At 55.0% G+C, this 14,755-nt stretch overlaps 8 protein-coding genes across 8 annotated transcripts in view; 3 read left to right on the top strand and 5 right to left on the bottom strand.

Moving 5' to 3' along the window:
* The first annotated feature begins 351 nt into the window (after window positions 1–351).
* On the top strand, window positions 352–771 carry N656DRAFT_784547 (uncharacterized protein). The gene has a single exon (XM_064816192.1). It carries the CDS (start codon window positions 474–476, stop codon window positions 639–641), a length of 168 nt encoding a protein of 55 aa, XP_064665592.1. The 5' UTR covers window positions 352–473; the 3' UTR covers window positions 642–771.
* A 1,333-nt stretch (window positions 772–2,104) lies between these two features.
* On the bottom strand, window positions 2,105–3,352 carry N656DRAFT_676272 (uncharacterized protein; the record flags this gene model as incomplete). The annotated part of the gene is made up of 2 exons (XM_064810485.1): window positions 2,105–3,116; window positions 3,198–3,352. Coding segments are annotated over 2 exons (1,167 nt in total), but the record flags the coding sequence as incomplete, so codon positions are not given.
* A 403-nt stretch (window positions 3,353–3,755) lies between these two features.
* N656DRAFT_718758 (kinase-like protein) lies at window positions 3,756–5,052 on the bottom strand (the record flags this gene model as incomplete). The annotated part of the gene is made up of 2 exons (XM_064812307.1): window positions 3,756–3,903; window positions 3,974–5,052. 2 exons carry the CDS (start codon window positions 5,050–5,052, stop codon window positions 3,756–3,758), a joined length of 1,227 nt encoding a protein of 408 aa, XP_064665590.1.
* Window positions 5,053–5,171: 119 nt separating this feature from the next.
* Window positions 5,172–6,475, bottom strand: N656DRAFT_449837 (uncharacterized protein). Its single transcript, XM_064809684.1, has one exon. The coding sequence runs from the start codon at window positions 6,115–6,117 to the stop codon at window positions 5,398–5,400; it is 720 nt and encodes a 239-aa protein (XP_064665589.1). The 5' UTR covers window positions 6,118–6,475; the 3' UTR covers window positions 5,172–5,397.
* An 892-nt stretch (window positions 6,476–7,367) lies between these two features.
* On the top strand, window positions 7,368–8,869 carry N656DRAFT_449645 (S-adenosyl-L-methionine-dependent methyltransferase). Its single transcript, XM_064809683.1, has 6 exons — window positions 7,368–7,502; window positions 7,569–7,655; window positions 7,746–7,787; window positions 7,837–7,938; window positions 7,996–8,568; window positions 8,633–8,869. Exons 1-6 carry the CDS (start codon window positions 7,453–7,455, stop codon window positions 8,691–8,693), a joined length of 915 nt encoding a protein of 304 aa, XP_064665588.1. The 5' UTR covers window positions 7,368–7,452; the 3' UTR covers window positions 8,694–8,869.
* Window positions 8,870–10,305: 1,436 nt separating this feature from the next.
* On the top strand, window positions 10,306–11,575 carry N656DRAFT_784538 (uncharacterized protein). Its single transcript, XM_064816191.1, has 2 exons — window positions 10,306–10,417; window positions 10,553–11,575. The coding sequence occupies exons 1-2, from the start codon at window positions 10,323–10,325 to the stop codon at window positions 11,259–11,261; spliced, it is 804 nt and encodes a 267-aa protein (XP_064665587.1). The 5' UTR covers window positions 10,306–10,322; the 3' UTR covers window positions 11,262–11,575.
* A 577-nt stretch (window positions 11,576–12,152) lies between these two features.
* On the bottom strand, window positions 12,153–12,971 carry N656DRAFT_448916 (uncharacterized protein). The gene has a single exon (XM_064809682.1). The coding sequence runs from the start codon at window positions 12,881–12,883 to the stop codon at window positions 12,218–12,220; it is 666 nt and encodes a 221-aa protein (XP_064665586.1). The 5' UTR covers window positions 12,884–12,971; the 3' UTR covers window positions 12,153–12,217.
* N656DRAFT_839991 (HET-domain-containing protein) overlaps window positions 12,726–14,755 on the bottom strand; it is a gene marked incomplete at its 5' end in the record, with an annotated part of 2,794 nt that continues 764 nt past the window's right edge. The window contains 3 exons of the mRNA XM_064818923.1: window positions 12,726–13,778; window positions 13,833–14,391; window positions 14,421–14,616. Coding sequence (XP_064665585.1) covers window positions 13,061–13,778; window positions 13,833–14,391; window positions 14,421–14,616 — 1,473 coding nt within the window. The 3' untranslated portion in view covers window positions 12,726–13,060. The remainder of the gene's footprint in view (window positions 13,779–13,832; window positions 14,392–14,420; window positions 14,617–14,755) is intronic.

Genomic DNA, 14,755 nt, shown 5'->3' with positions numbered 1-14,755 from the left:
GGCTCACATCTTCAGACGGATTTTGGTACTATCGATCTAGCTATGCCGCCGCTATACACCCTCCACCTGGCACCGTCAAGAACTGCTTCGCCAACTCTCCATCGTCAAGACTACGGTGTAAGCTCGGATGGCAGGTGGGTCACGAGGGGCTCGGAAAACTGGCTTTGGCTGCCCCCAGAATATCGGCCGAAATGCTCGGCCGTAGCGCCATCAACAGTTGTCATCGGCAGTTCATCCGGACGAGTGTCAGTTATAGCGTTTCGGACAAAATCGACGCATCCGTTAGAACATTGATCACACACCGACTTAATTTCTTACGTTTTCATCATAGCGTACGACCGAAAGGGTCTGGGAGGCGCTGTTTATTTATATCTGTCAATGTTTGAATATTTTCAAGAAACTTTCTTCTGGTCTTTGTTATTTCTGCGACCTAAAAATTGCCAATTCCCAACATCGTGATGTGGTGACGTCGTATGACTGCCGATTCAGACATCTTCGGCTCTGGCCTCTTCCGTCCGTCTCAAATCCAGCTCACCGACAGGGACAGAGTCGCACGGGAAGTTTATCAAGTACCCTGCCTATGTCCCGAAATTCTTCCAGCCCAAGAATGGCAAAAGCAGAGTGTGGATAGAGAAGGATGAAACTAGTCTTATGGTGCTACTTTTCAAGGGCGCAATAGATGTATTAATTTGCGTCTGGGACAGCGATACGACACACCGGATTCAATGGCACTGTGGGTTTGTCCTTCACCTCAGCGGGGAGACGGTCATTCAACCACTGACAGGAGATCTTATTTTCTATTACCACCTTTTTCGTAGGCTCGGCGTCTGGGGAAGCGGCAGGGCAGGAGACAGTGGTGGGCGAGGGGGAGTGAACGAATGTGCAGGCAAGATCGGAGCCGCTGGGGAAAGAACCTCCTAGTCCTATTATTTGCGGATTCTAGATTGCGTTCGTGATCATGAATGACCAGCCTCTCTCCCAGGGAGGCCTGTGGGATTTTCTATCGATGTTGTATTAGTGCGAAGGCTGAGTCAGTAGATTGTCCTAACGCGCCAGAACTGAGTTGTACTCTATTTATGTGTACCTACAAGTTGGCCAGAGGACACACAGTCACGACCCTCTCGTGAAAGAAGCAATTGGTTGAATTTGGGCATCAACACTTGGGAGGAGGGGGTGCACTTTTATGCGCGTTGGGTGTGCCGACATTTTCCGGATTGTCCTCATTTTAACCCGATTGGCCTTGATTGGTTGCTCCGCTTCGTGTTCTCCTCCACCTTTATTTGCCGCCAGATTCTCCGCCAACTCAATCCCCCCCATTTTGACCCAAAGATGACAATGGAATGCCCCATTTGCTCTCAGCGGTTTCCAACTACGGACAAATTGCACGATCATGTGGGGTTCTTTCAGGTTTGTCCCCGTTCACTATCTGCTTGGTTTCCTATCCTGACTTCAATATATCGCGTCGGGGCCCGTCGCTAAGGACCTGACCGGGCGAAGGTCTCGTGCGCCTGGCGTCGTAGGGCAAATGAGGCAAGCCCTGAGGGGGCTGGGAACCGTTTCTGCGCCTCAGCCACCACTGTCATTTGACCGAGGGCTGACCGGCGGAAGAACTGACGAGTTGTCGCCATCACCATTGACGGCCCCCTCCTCCCTCTGTCCTGTCAACCTGTTATTCCACCAATTCAATTCCCTTGAAATAGGACATGCGCCCTGCAGCGGCGCGTAGCCGACCTCTGGGCCGTCTGGCCGCCCCGTGTCGTCTTGAATCTGTTGAAGTTGAAATGGTCGCCGCCTTCCCATTGACCCGCGGCCGCAGTGTTTTTATCCGCTCTCCACGAGGTTCCGGTGCTTCTGCTGCTGCCGCTCTGGGAGGTGTTGTCATGCGCTTGGGCCGCCGACGACGGGGCGAGGACGAGGTATGGATGGTGGTGGTGGTGGTGGTGGTGGTGACAGGCGAGACCGCCGGCGGCCCGGAAGCTTGCAGGACGCTGCCTGGACCGTCGCTCGTGCTGGCCACCTTCCTTCTCTTCGACCTTGGTTCCGGGACATAGTTCTCCTCCTGCTCGTTTGTCGAGGGCATGCGTCTCTTGCTTCGTCTTGTCTGTGATAGGTTGTTGCTCGTGCTGGCTGGCACCTCCTCCGTCTCGTTTGTCTTGTCCTTGTCTGTCGTGTCCTCGTCCATCTTCCCCATCCGCCTGCGCTTCCCCAACCGTGGCTCCACGACGTCCTGCAGTCCGTCGGTGTCGTCTGCAGGCCTCCTTTTCCCGCTACTGCCAGTCTTGCCGCTACTGCCCTCGCCTGCCGCAGTTTTCTGCTCTTCCTTGATCTTCTCAATCTCAGACAGCACCCAATCAACCCTGCACTGCTGCAGGTCGACCTTGGCCTTAGCGACCTCGTATTTCCCCTTCGCCCTTTTCTCCAGTCTCCGCGCGTCCCCGGCAAGTAGGTAGAGGCACTCCGCTTCGAAGGCGAGATACTCGACATACGTAGTCCACAGGTCCTGCGTCTTGGGGTCCGGCAACAACCTCAGAGGCCGCCGGATGACGAACCCTTGGGGAAGTAGTCTCCTCACAACCTCGGCGTGCCTCTCGACATCTTCGTCCTCGCCGTAGTCGTCGTAATCGCGCTCCCAGCGTAGGCGTGCAGTCTGCTCGAACTCCGGCTCGGCCGCGCGACTGGAGGTTCCCCCGCTCATGAAGTAGTCGCGCCTGTATACGTCGAGATATTCCCCAAACCCAGGCCTTCTGCGCCTTCCGCGCAGCTGCCACGCGCGGAACTCCTTCCATCTGTTCCATTGTCTGGAGAGGGCCTGCCACTTCCCCTTCGCATCCGCTGGGTGTTGTTGTGTAGTCCATGGCCGCAGCAGGTGGGCGTGCGCGTCCAGATTCGCTTCGATATGTGGGAGGAGATCGACGTGGAACAGCGGCCGGCAGTTGTCGCGTAGGAGAGCCTGGTGGCACTTGATCTCGTACTCGTGCTCTTCGTCCTCGGGAGGTTCGACGGTCGACGAGCGGGAGGGGCTCGGGTAATAGCTCTGCACCGGACGATGGTCTGATTCAGATGGGATTCGATCCAGCAGCGCGGTGAGGGCGGTTGCGTCAATCGATGGTGCTTGGCTAGGCAGCAGGTTTCAACTGTTAGATTATTTTATTGTGGCATGGGCAATTTGGAGATGGGCAATCCAGAGGGAAACCCACAGCAGTTGTTGGGCAAGAAGACCCCTCTTGGTATCGGATACGTCATCCCCGCCCGTGAGGTTTTGGATTTGAGGAGGGCCGTCTTGGGTGTTGTCGCTGAGATACTCATCCGTGCTGAGAAAGAAAACCTGGCCGCCGGAGAGCTGGGTCGCCATGGATTCCTTGTTCCGACATGCGTGGTACGGTATCGAGTCTGGTGTCGCGTTGGGGTGTGGGCGAAAATTGAGGTGGTTTGGGGACTTGAGGTGGTGCAGTTGGTGGGGGATGGGTGGGTTTTGAGTAAATCTGTGTAGAGCAATCAGTGCACGGAAGCCTGAACACCCACCCAAGCTACCCCAGCATTGTGATATCTTACAGTGATGCGGCAGGCGGGTACCTTCGCAAACTCCCCAGCCTCACAGCCCCATAACCTTCTGTACGGAATCACGTACTAGGAGTCACTAGGTATCCATCAACACGGCCACATGGCATCAAATTTCTACCATACCTAAATCATAAATTGACAACATTGAACCCAGCTTTCTGTACCATCACATCTGTTCCATTCCATGCATCTATTTATATGACCACCGATGCGCTCAGCCCATCCAATCCCGGCCCCAGCACAGTCCTATTCCTCTTCGCCGTCCTCGCACTCAGACCATATCCTACAGCGCCGTCTGCTCCCGCAGCCGACAATACCCGAGGGCTTTTAGAACCAGGACTTCTATGAAAAATGATGCTGCATTAGCTTCGATGTCCAGATATGAAGGATAGGTAGTGGACATGACACTTACCTGCTGGCGGGCCTGGATCTCTTGACCGAGAGCGTCGCACCAGTCCCGTTGTTGAGGAAATTGACAAGCGCCTCCCGGATTGGGGCATCCAACGGCCTGTCCTCCTGCTGCTGGGTCTGCGGCTCGACGACGGTGTCCTGAGCTATTATGACGGTCGCAGGCGCGCTGATGCTGCAGTCCGAGCCAGAATCCGAGTCCGAGGCCTCTCCGAAGCTGGATTTGCAAAAGAGGCTGTCCTGGAGATTGCGGAGCTTTTCCAGCAGCTGCCCTGCATGGAGCGGGACCGCCGTCTCGGGAGACGGGGCCCTGCAGGAGCGGTCCCGTCGCCGTCCCAGCAGTTCGTCCGTGTGGATAATGTATCTGCTGAGCGGCGAGAAGCTCTCATCCGCCTTCCCAGCGAGGATTGTAGACGCTTCGGTGTCCGATTGCTGGTGCTGGTGGTGGCCGTCCGCTTCTCCTCGATCGTTGTCGCTTTCAGGAACGCTGTTGCTGTCGAACAGGAGTTTGAGGGCCTCTTTGTGGCACCCTGCCGCCGTCTCTCGGTCGTCTGGATCGAGGCAGAGCATTGATTCCAGAACGAACGACAACAGATCCTGTCGTCGGCCTTGGCGGTGACCCTGCCGGAGGGCCCGCTCCACCCTCTCGCGGATGCTCTCGCACCATTCCACCCCCATGTTCTCGTCTATTTTCTCCTGTTTGGGAAGTCCACACAGGAGCCTGGCGAGAACAACACCCAGCGACCAGACATCCACAAGGGCCGTATAAGTGGGCCGCCGGTGCCGCGTGATGCTCTTTCCCTCGTAGACCTCGGGAGCCAGGTAGGCGTACGTACCGCAGAAGGTCTTGAGGGCGTCTCCCTCGCGCGAGAGGCCAAAGTCTGAGAACTTGATGAAGAGATCGTCTGGACGGCGGCGCAGGATCAAGATGTTTCTGGGCTTGACGCCTCTGTGCACGATCTGGGGGTCTTGCGAGTGTAGGTAGGCCAGGGCGTCCGACGACTGCGCAAGGATCTGCTTGCATTCACGCTCGTTAAAGGATTTGCCGGCATGAAGGTGGTCGCTGATGGAGCCCTCGGGCATGTATTCGAGGTGAAGCCACGGCGACGGCGGCAAACACGAGTTTATCAACAAGACAATATGCTTCTGTGAACGAGAAGTCAGTGATTCGCCGCCGGGTGATAGAGCTAGATGGGGCACTGACGTGGCTGATTCTTTTCATGATGTCAATCTCCCTCTTCCACTGAGACACATGGCCTGAGTCTTTCTTCGGCTCCTTGAGCGCATACTCCTCGCCGGTGCTGACGTTCCAGACGTGGTAGACTACCCCAAAGCTGCCCGAGCCGAGTTCCTTGTGTACCGTCACATGCCTGCTGGGGCCCGAGGTCGGTGTTCGCGCGCCCGACGGGGCTGCGGTGTTGACCCGGCTCAAGGGACCGAGACGGCCAAGATCGAGGACTTGCTCGGTATCCGTCGCACCCGCGCGGAATCTGTCCACTCTGTCCCGGTAGAACTTGGAGTCGACGTCGTGTCGAGGTATGACGAGCCGGGACTGCAGGAATTAGTCACCTTGACGACGATGGCGTTTACTTTCTGTAGAAAGTCGCTCCCGCCCACGATCCAGTCAAAGCTACGCCACCGGCCCCGTTCCATGTCGTCGTATATGACGCTGGTGCCATACGTGGAACCCAGGTCTCGGATGATAAGACGATAGTTGGCGTCGAAGGTGAGGGCGAAGTGGTAGGCGCTGACGCCTGGGAGATCGAGAACACGGAACTCGGCGTCGCTGTCCCGACCAACCCTCAGGCCATAGCGGGTCTTGGGGATGCTGTCGAAGGTCACTCGTATACAGACCTCGTAATCTAGATCGCCGTACAATTGCCCCTCGTCCTCATCCTCTTCCTCTTCCACCGTCCGCTCTCGTTCATGCCTGGCGAAGATGTCCGGAGGTCCCGATTGCGACGTCTCGACAACCCGGGGACGACGGCGTCTTGGACCCAGGTACAGCGGGCTCGCTGCACTCTCGTCGATGCTACGCGCCGCCTCGAGATAGCCCTGGGTACCCACGGCCGGGTAGAGATACGCTATGACATCGTCGTCGCCGTAGTCATGGTTGTTTTCGTGATACCTGTCGTGGTGGTGGTCCATAATGATGAGAATGAAAGTGCGATGAGGGTAAGCAACGAAGTATGGCTGGGAGGAGACGAGGCTTGACCCTTCCTTTCCCTTCCTTTCCCTTCCTTTTCCCCTTTTCCCTCCTTTTCCCTCCTTTAGCTTCAGCAACAATGGGGCCTGAGCGTTCCACCCGCATAAAGCCCATCAGCCAATCGAAAAATGCTGCCTCACATCCTGCTGGCTGAATGGAAGGGCGGGATCCAAATGGGTGATGGGCTGCACATTGCTCACAAGTGGAACTTTAGTTGCATGGCACACCTCTGACCTTCTGATTCATACAATCTGTAGTTAACACTGAAGTAGAGCTGTGCATCGCGTATGAATCAGGAAATACTTGAGAAACTTGATGAGGTCCATCGTCTGCAAAGGGAGTTAAAACATTTAAGTCTGGCCGATACTCTCCTATTCGCTTTCATCCCTTTCTCAAACCAGCCGTAGCTGATTTCTATTGGTCATCACTTCACGATCACCCTTTGCACTGAAAATGAGCATCACCGTGGGAGCCCTGATTGATACCTTCAACAATCTGCCTGCTGGAGACGCAGACGCACAGCCTAGTCTAAGCCGGAAGAGTTGGACCGACCAATATCGTTTGCTAGATCAGCAATGTCTTACTTTCCACCCGGCAACGAAGGAATCCATCGACAACTTTTTAGGTCCTGGTCTCAACTATGGCGACAACTACGCCCATCAGCTGCCAGATGGGGTGGTTGGCTTAGGGTCGAGGTGAGAAACCACAGATTCGGGGTCGAAAGGGACGAGGACAGCTGCTCTAAAGCAAGGGTGGTTCGCGATCTTTGATGCCGGTCTTACGGGCGGTTGAATTCCGATAGTCCGCGACACGCATGTGGCAAGGGAGGGTGTGGTTGGAAGCCCAGCTGGCAGCCGAATAGGCCTCATGCAGACGCCGAGAGAAGAACCCCTGCCCCGATCACCAACTAGCAATTGAGCGAAGAGCCAATGGCCATTGGACGACATGGTCATCTCGGCTGGCAACTCACCTGGGCGATGCCTGCAACCGTTTGCCTTGTTGCCTCTGCATTTACAATTGGCCATCCTCATTGCTTCCCACAATCTCGTTTTCTTGCACAGCCCTTCCTCATCGCCTGATGCAATCCGGGGAGATGTTGGCAACTAAGACTCAGCCGGTCCAGCTTAGTTCTACGCCTATCAAGGACGCTTGTTCCCTTCCTCCCCTTAAGACCGATGCAAGCGTCCCGGAGACGTCAGAAGACGACGGCGACGAGAGCTCGTCTTCTAGGCTTTCGGATTGGGCCGTGCCCTCGGACAGCGGCACGGACTTGACAGATGCCAAGTGTTCTCGCGATGAGCACGACGCCTCGGAACCTGACGCGTAGGTCTGGCCGTGTCAACCTGCTCCGATATACGGGTGCCAATCCTGATTGACCTTGTGGCAGTTTCAGCGACACGACTTCTCTCTGTGTAGACACCCAAGATTACCTCGTGATCTGTGAGAGGGCGTTCCCAAACCCAAAGTACGGCTGGAGCTGGTACGTAGGCCCGTTCCTGTCCTGCCCTGCCCTCCTTGCGTTGGATTGATTACAGGCATTAAAAGGACACTAGCTGATGACGCTGACCAGGTGCGCCGTCGACGACGAATCTCTTGTGATGAGCGACAAACGGTAAACAGAGATATCAACCGCCTGCAAGGACAACGCTGACGGTATACAGTCTCGACTTTCGTTATCTTCAAGACAATTTCCATCTCTATCAGGCACCAATCGAGCCAACCAGGGTGCTAGACCTAAAGGCGGCGTCTGGTTACTGGGCAGAGTAGGTTCATTCCTCTGGTCGTGGAACAACTAGACACTAATCATTGGTGTCTGACAGCAAGGTGGCTCTCGTCAACGGGTCGGCCACCGTCCTTGGGATCGACATTGCCCCCGTCCAGTATGCTACCGAGCCGAACTGCTACTTCGAGTTCCACAACGTCAACTGGGAATGGGCGAGAGCGCCCGGGTCTTTCGATCTGATCCGGGGCAGCAAGCTCCTAGGGAATGTCAAGGACTGGCCTAGCTTGTTCCGGAGCGCCTACAAGTGCCTTATGCCCGGCGGTTTTTTGGAGCTGTACGATCCGCTATTCAGCTACTTGTCTGCGAGTGACGACGGAGAGCTCTCCTGGAAGTCGGTCTCCCGGCAAGCCTGTGAGCTCGGCAAGAAGACTAGCTGCTCGTTTGCCATCGCCCCTGGCATGTACACGCGCCACATGGTGAGAGCGGGCTTCGTGGACATCCAGGAGAAGTGGGAGAGTGCCGATGTGACCAAATATGAGCTGCACGACGTCGAAAGCATGCTCCGCTTGTTGTGGTACCTGGAAGGTGTGGACGACCAGGAAATTTGGGCGCGTTTGGGGGACTGGCGTAGCCGACTTACGTCGGAAGCTGACAGTGTTAGAGTGCGACAGTATGTGCTCTTTTTGCCCCAGGTTCCTCCCTCGGACAGACGACGCCAGCTAACCTCTTTGCAGGGTGGCAGTATTGGGGCGAAAGCCATTCGACGGAGAGATAACGTTGGCCTCGGAAGGGTAGGCTTCGTATGGGGCCTAGGGAGACGACGAAGTGGGCTAGGACGCGTTGTCTATGGGAGACGAGAGGCGGTATTATGCTGTATATGGCTTGAAGTGGACCCTGTGGGAATTAGAGGTGGCGGTGTATTTGCTTGCAAATTCGGGCGTCAGTTTACAAGATATTGTTTCATAATGCGATCTATAGTATTCACGGGACTCGTTTTGTTTCTCTGCGAGGCCGGTGTCGTTTGGCAGCTTCGACAAAGCAAAAATGCGCTCTTCGGCAATCGTCCCACAACGACTCTGGGGTATCAGTTCGTGCGGACTCCCTAGGGAGTAGCGAAGTGCGCTCTTCTACCATGGCCATGGTGGTATGGAATTGAGGCAAAAGGGGGGAGTGACAACGCCCTGGAACACATCAGGAACGCAACGAACACATACAGCTAGAGAAGTACTTGAGCATCTTGACAACCTCAACTTATCGTTTGCAACATTAACACCAAGGTCCCCAGACTGCCCCTGCCATACACCTCCTCCAGGATATTGGAAGTTAGCGCGAGAAAGCCTAGACACTAATGCAAGTCATGACCATGGGGTACGCACGGCGATGTTGATCATGAGACTAGCACTGTCGTTGCGCTTTTCCTAGGAGTTGAGCATGTGGCAGAGTGGTCGAACTGACCTGAGAACACGTGGCTAAAGCCGCTCATAATAGCTAGTGGAATCGTGTTTTAGCAAAGGGTCGCATGATGGACAGTTGGATGTCCGCGGTCAACAAGGGCGGGGATGGAGTGAATTGTAACCAGGCACCCAGCAGCCTGAATCAGGCCAATCAATGAACTAAGTCGAGATAGTGTTGGCTGATTTAGAATGCACGTCACACCGGCTTAATGGAGTTCCTAGAGAGGTAGGGGGAACCGGTCAGGAGGAGGAGGGTAGTAGTATCAAGACTGGCCACAGTGCTGTCTCGGAACTTTTCCTTATAGAAGCGTCGACACCTCCCCTTCCAAGCGGGATCCGGGACATCCTGCCACGACTGGTTCGAAGGTGTTGGATGACATTGTCGCCCCTTCTTCCCTCCCTCTCCCCCTGTGTTGTGCCAAGTGAAAAGACTCGTGTCTAGTTGATGCCTTGAAAGGAGGGCGTGCTGGCAGGCAACATGCTACCGCGACGTGGGTGCCCGGCCATCCCTCCTTCGTAACCGAGTCAGATCAGGAGAAATGAGAAGCCTGTGCCATGCAACCATGGCCGCCGTGACTGCCGCATGCATGGGGTGTCCCTTCCCAATAGGTCCACGGGGGTGGTTAGAGTCGGGTGTCCCGATAATACCTCGAGCGAGCAGGCTGTAGCCAATAAACCACAGGCCTACCAGCATGGGTTGGGACGCCTCGCATTGCTATCGTGGCTTGCCCCGTGTTGGATATCTCAACAGTGGCTAAGCCTTGCCAAAGGTTAAACTCCTTTTCGTTGCTGCAGCACACCGCGTTCCAGCTCGACCGAACGCGTTTACCCCAGCCCTTGTTTGCAACGAGACCTTAACTTTCCCCATCTTGCTTTGCTCAGGACTGGTTCGTCCGAAACAGCGGTGAAGTGAAAACGCCAAGCGCCTTCGACAATGGAATCTCCAGGGGACGCTGCGTTTGACATCCGAATGCTAAGGCAAGCCCCGAACGCTTCTCGAAGGCGGACGCGAAGGCAGACGCGAAGACGGACGCGAGCCCTGGCGCGCTCTCAAAATCTATCGGCGTACGTCGTCAGCCCTCCTCCCGCTGACACACCGGCATGTCGTCGCTGCAGCACCGAAGCGCACGACTTCTTCGTTCAGAAGCGCGTACCCATTCAACGGCGTGTAGACTAGCGAGTTAACAGTCTGTGCCCTAGTGACTCTCAGTGGTATCACTACAGCTGTTTGCACCCTCACCCTCGCTTCCAAGCGGGGCGCGCTCCGGGAGCGCCTGTTCGAAGGAACACCCCAGGGGCAAACACGGGGGCGCTGGTCGGTGCGATGAACGGAGAATCGTGCCTCCCATCGCGGGAGAGTGCAGCTGCCACGAACAGAAGATCAAGTCTACAGGCGCCAGCTACGGAGAATGGCGAGCTGAGTCTACAGGCAGACTCGGGCCTCGCCGCCTGCTTTCAGCAGTTCGTCGACATCGATTTGGCGGGAACCGCGGGCTCGGATCTACCGTGGAACGGCTCTCTCTGTTTCAGCACCGGGTTGCCCGGCACCGTACGCTTGGATGCCGGAGTGCCGGACCGCACTCAGCTCGCCCGACGTGACCACGAAGGCACGCCGGCTGCTGTGGGGCACCGCACATCGAGCCTGCAAGCACACCCGGGAGCGCCGGTCGCTACCACATGGAACGGAGAATGGAGCCACCCACCACGCATGAGCGCGCCAACCACTGCGCAGGACGCTGGGTGGGGCGTCCGATATCCCCATGTTTTCTCTCTCACCTTAGTGTCGGCAGGATGCTATCGACCATCCTACAGATGCCTACAGCCTACAGCGAACCAAATGAGTTGCCTGCCTGTCAGTGGGATCGTCCTCAACCTAATCTTCGACTACTGGGAATGGACCAAGGTATAACGGAGCATGACATCTCAGAGTACGGCGGGCATTGCTACGAGAAAGGACTGGTATACTGAAAGAGTGGTCGGCCCATATGTTTTAGTTAAGATAGTGTAGAGTAGCTCGGAGTACGATGTGGCCCTAATGAGCGGCGTAGCGAGCGGAATCTGCCCAGTGTCAGAAATGTCAACGGACCGAAACTGAAAAGTGGAGACGCGGTCCAAATGGTCCAAGAACACTTTGCAATGCTTGTGGACTTGTATACGCACGACTCGTCCAGGATGCGAATGTGGAGGGCGAATACCGAGCTCCGGAACGCTCATGAACTGGAGACGGGAGGTGAGAGTGTTGTCAAGGGGTGAGAATGCACTGTGAAGATGAATCCAGTGCCAATGAAACCAAGACCAACTTCACTTTCCAAGCCGTAGAGTGGTAAAAGCCGTTACTCCTCGTCGTGGTGCTCAAAAGATGTGTGGCTGTAATACCGTCAATACTCACTCGTTAGGAAGAAACGCTAACCTGTTCCAGCTAGCGACATTGGGATTTCGCGTGACTGGTCTGCCAAGCTCTCTCCGGCTCAGATCCTCTCTCAGTTTCATTCGACAACCAACTTTGGTTGGCTGTCATTCAATGGTTGGAGGTATGTAGGTCATTAGTGGGGATGATGTCTCGGCATTGCGGATCCGAGCCGTGACAGCGGAGTGGGGCCGAGAAGAAATTGCCCCATGCACCACCCGGAACGGGGAATGCGGCGTCAAGTCTCGACGCTCCAATTTTTCATCAATGCCGCCAATCAGCTTATTACCAACCCCAGCACACCAACAAGAGCAGTCATGACTGATTAAATACCCATCAGGACACAGTGAGAATTTGCATTTGTCTTCTTGTTCGGGCAATAGGCCTGGGGTAAGGCGAGGCTATGGAGCTGTCGCGTGGTGAGCCCTCGGATATTGGGTTGTGTTGTGATGTCTTCTTTAGATAACCCCCATCAAGCCCAACCCAGGCACCTCCCACTCCTCGGACCAGAATCGGTCCTGCTCACCGCGCCACATGGCACGTAGCTCTATAAGAGCTTCCCTCTCCTCTGTAGTAAGTTCTAATATCGGTTCGTCCTCCCTAGCCCTAACTAACTTGGGAAATGGTATCCCAAGCCGGCTTGCCGCATGCTCCACGATCCTAACCAGTTGTTCTCCACGGCAGGTATTACAGCTCTGCGGCTTCCTCCCTCCCTCTTCGGTCATTGTTGGTGGGAGAGCGCGCCAGTTGCGTTTGTCGACGCTTGTACTGACATATGTTGTTTGCAGGATCACATGCCCACATTGCTCGAAGCATGACTGCTCTCTGCAGCATGGGCATCTCGGTGGCGTGTTCAGTTGGTCGACTGGGCGGTGATGCCACTGCCTGATCAACTCTCTCCAGCAATCTTCGCAGAGAATGTGGCCACATACTAGCAGTATTGCCTCTTTCTCGTTGTCCATTTCGCTGTTGTCCGTCTCTTCCCAGTGCTGGCCTGGGTTGATTTGCTCGATACATACTGGGCACGCAATGGCTGGCTTGTTCGGCTCCTTCTCCAGCAGCCACGGGCGGATATCTTTGAAAAGGTGTGTTGGATTTTGGTTACCGTTCTGATTGGCGTCCATCTTTTTCTTGTGCTTTCTGTATGATCTAAAATATCGAGGACCGGCTCTTTCTTTGGTTTGATAGCTTCACTTACGTACGAAGGTAGAAATTATGAACAAACTGAAATTTCTCAACTAGGACGAACTCGATTCATCGTGGTCTCGTTAGGAAATGTCAAGGCGAAAGAAAGAAGAACCTCACCGAAGTGTGCCGGCAACGCAATCGCTGGAGACATACTGTGCCTGCACCTCTGCAACACCTAGCCTTTTGTATCCCCCGCCCCCTGCTTTCTCCTGAATAACAAGAACGTGGTAAGTCTTCCAAGCGTCTTCCTTCTCGTCCTGAAGCATGCTAACAACAACACAGTTACAATCTTCGAGCCGTGGCTGATCTGCTGTATCAAACCATAAAGAGCCTACTTGCTCCGTGCTGTGGACAATAGCATGTATTTCCCCTTTGTCTTCCATCCGGCAATTTCCACCAAACTTCCTCACTTGGACGTTTAGCGCCTTTCCCTCGTCGGTAAAGTTAAGGTCCTTGAGGCGGGCAACCTTTAGACGCCTCCTCGCTTCGCAGATAAAACTGATGCCTCCGGGATATGCCATCCAAGACCACGACGGTACAAATCTCTTGTAGTCGATTTGGGGTGTCTTGTTCTCAGGAGTTCGCCTCCACAGGAGAAGGTGACCAAAGAAGCAACGGAAGATGCCGTATCTGCCGTCAGTCCCTAGTACTTGTCCCATATGCTTGACCAGGCTGTGAATCGCAACATCCCTGTCGGTTGCACAGCTAAGGCCGGATGTTGAATATCTCTCAAAGAGGAATTGGACGAACTCGACGGTTCGTACATACCCGCTCTCGCGGAGTCTACTCGGAAAGCTGGGATCGAGGATGAAGTATTGTTTCCCATATGGCCTAGAGAGAGATGAGACTTCGTAGCACACGTGATGTTTAATTCTGTGGACTTACGGGGTCAGTTTTGTCAGCTGTTCACACAGCACTCCGTCTCCACACTCGCAGTATGTGTGCGCCGCGGTAAAATGGATGATCCGACGGGAAAGCACCCGTTCCTGTAATACCCAAGCCCTCTTCATAAGGGCACCCTCATCTACATCTTTGGCGAAATCACACGTACACCCAGTCGGTGTGCTTGGAGTGCCTTGTGCTCCAATGTCCGGAGGATCCGACTGTAACTCCAGGAACCCATCTCCCCAGCCAGTTGCTGAACTCGCGGCAATGGTGCAGTAGGCGCCGGCAAAGATATCTGCCATGACCTTAGCTTCGCTCTCCCAGTCGCAGTCGGGTCCCTCCTGTATGATACAGAGAGCGTCGATCCAGAAGTACTGCTTCTGCAACGCTCGAGTCACCTGAACTGCGTCTTGAAATGTCTTCGGCAGCTCGCCGTAGCTGAAGCCCCGTTTTCGAGGTCCGTAGTTTTCGCTGGTAGTGCAGAACTGCTTCTTCTCTTCTGCCGTTGGGCGGCCCCAGCAGTGCGAGAGCACAAGGTAGTCCTCGCCCCCACCTCGCCCTTCAACGAGAGTCAATTTTGGGGGTCACCAACGTAGATCACCCTCTTCGGCCAAAACTTTGGTCGTTGATTGCACTCGGGGTGATTTTTAATGCAGTTTTGAAGCCAGTTGCGCAATAAGGGGGAGATTGGCGGGTTGTTCCTTGAGTGGAATGAGACGGCATCATTGGGGGCATGTCGTCGTAATTCTCGGCTTACTTCCGCGGCGAAATCACGACTTACAGGCTACACCACCACACACACCAAGGTCAGCAATCATCACCATCTCATCCATTTCAGAGGCATCCACTTACGAACTACGCCACCACACATACCAAGGTCAGCAATCATCACCATCTCATCCACTTCAGAGGCATCCACTTAC

This window comes from Canariomyces notabilis, assembly GCF_033297395.1.
Source record: "Canariomyces notabilis strain CBS 508.74 unplaced genomic scaffold N656scaffold_35, whole genome shotgun sequence".
Lineage (NCBI taxonomy): Eukaryota > Fungi > Ascomycota > Sordariomycetes > Sordariales > Chaetomiaceae > Canariomyces > Canariomyces notabilis.
Note: the sequence above shows the minus strand (reverse complement) of the source record. Positions and strands in the feature narration are given on the sequence as shown.

Bases quoted from the DNA above. Each gene is read 5' to 3' on its own strand.
- N656DRAFT_448916 (XM_064809682.1), bottom strand. From the start codon at position 12,883: ATGGACGCCAATCAGAACGGTAACCAAAATCCAACACACCTTTTCAAA.
- N656DRAFT_449645 (XM_064809683.1), top strand. From the start codon at position 7,453: ATGCCAAGTGTTCTCGCGATGAGCACGACGCCTCGGAACCTGACGCGT. The intron at 7,503-7,568 runs GTCTGGCCGTGT...TGGCAGTTTCAG, and splicing joins CCTCGGAACCTGACGCGTAG to CGACACGACTTCTCTCTGTG. The intron at 8,569-8,632 runs GTATGTGCTCTT...ACCTCTTTGCAG, and splicing joins GACAGTGTTAGAGTGCGACA to GGTGGCAGTATTGGGGCGAA.
- N656DRAFT_784538 (XM_064816191.1), top strand. From the start codon at position 10,323: ATGCTAAGGCAAGCCCCGAACGCTTCTCGAAGGCGGACGCGAAGGCAG. The intron at 10,418-10,552 runs GTACGTCGTCAG...TCTGTGCCCTAG, and splicing joins CGCTCTCAAAATCTATCGGC to TGACTCTCAGTGGTATCACT.
- N656DRAFT_784547 (XM_064816192.1), top strand. From the start codon at position 474: ATGACTGCCGATTCAGACATCTTCGGCTCTGGCCTCTTCCGTCCGTCT.
- N656DRAFT_449837 (XM_064809684.1), bottom strand. From the start codon at position 6,117: ATGGACCACCACCACGACAGGTATCACGAAAACAACCATGACTACGGC.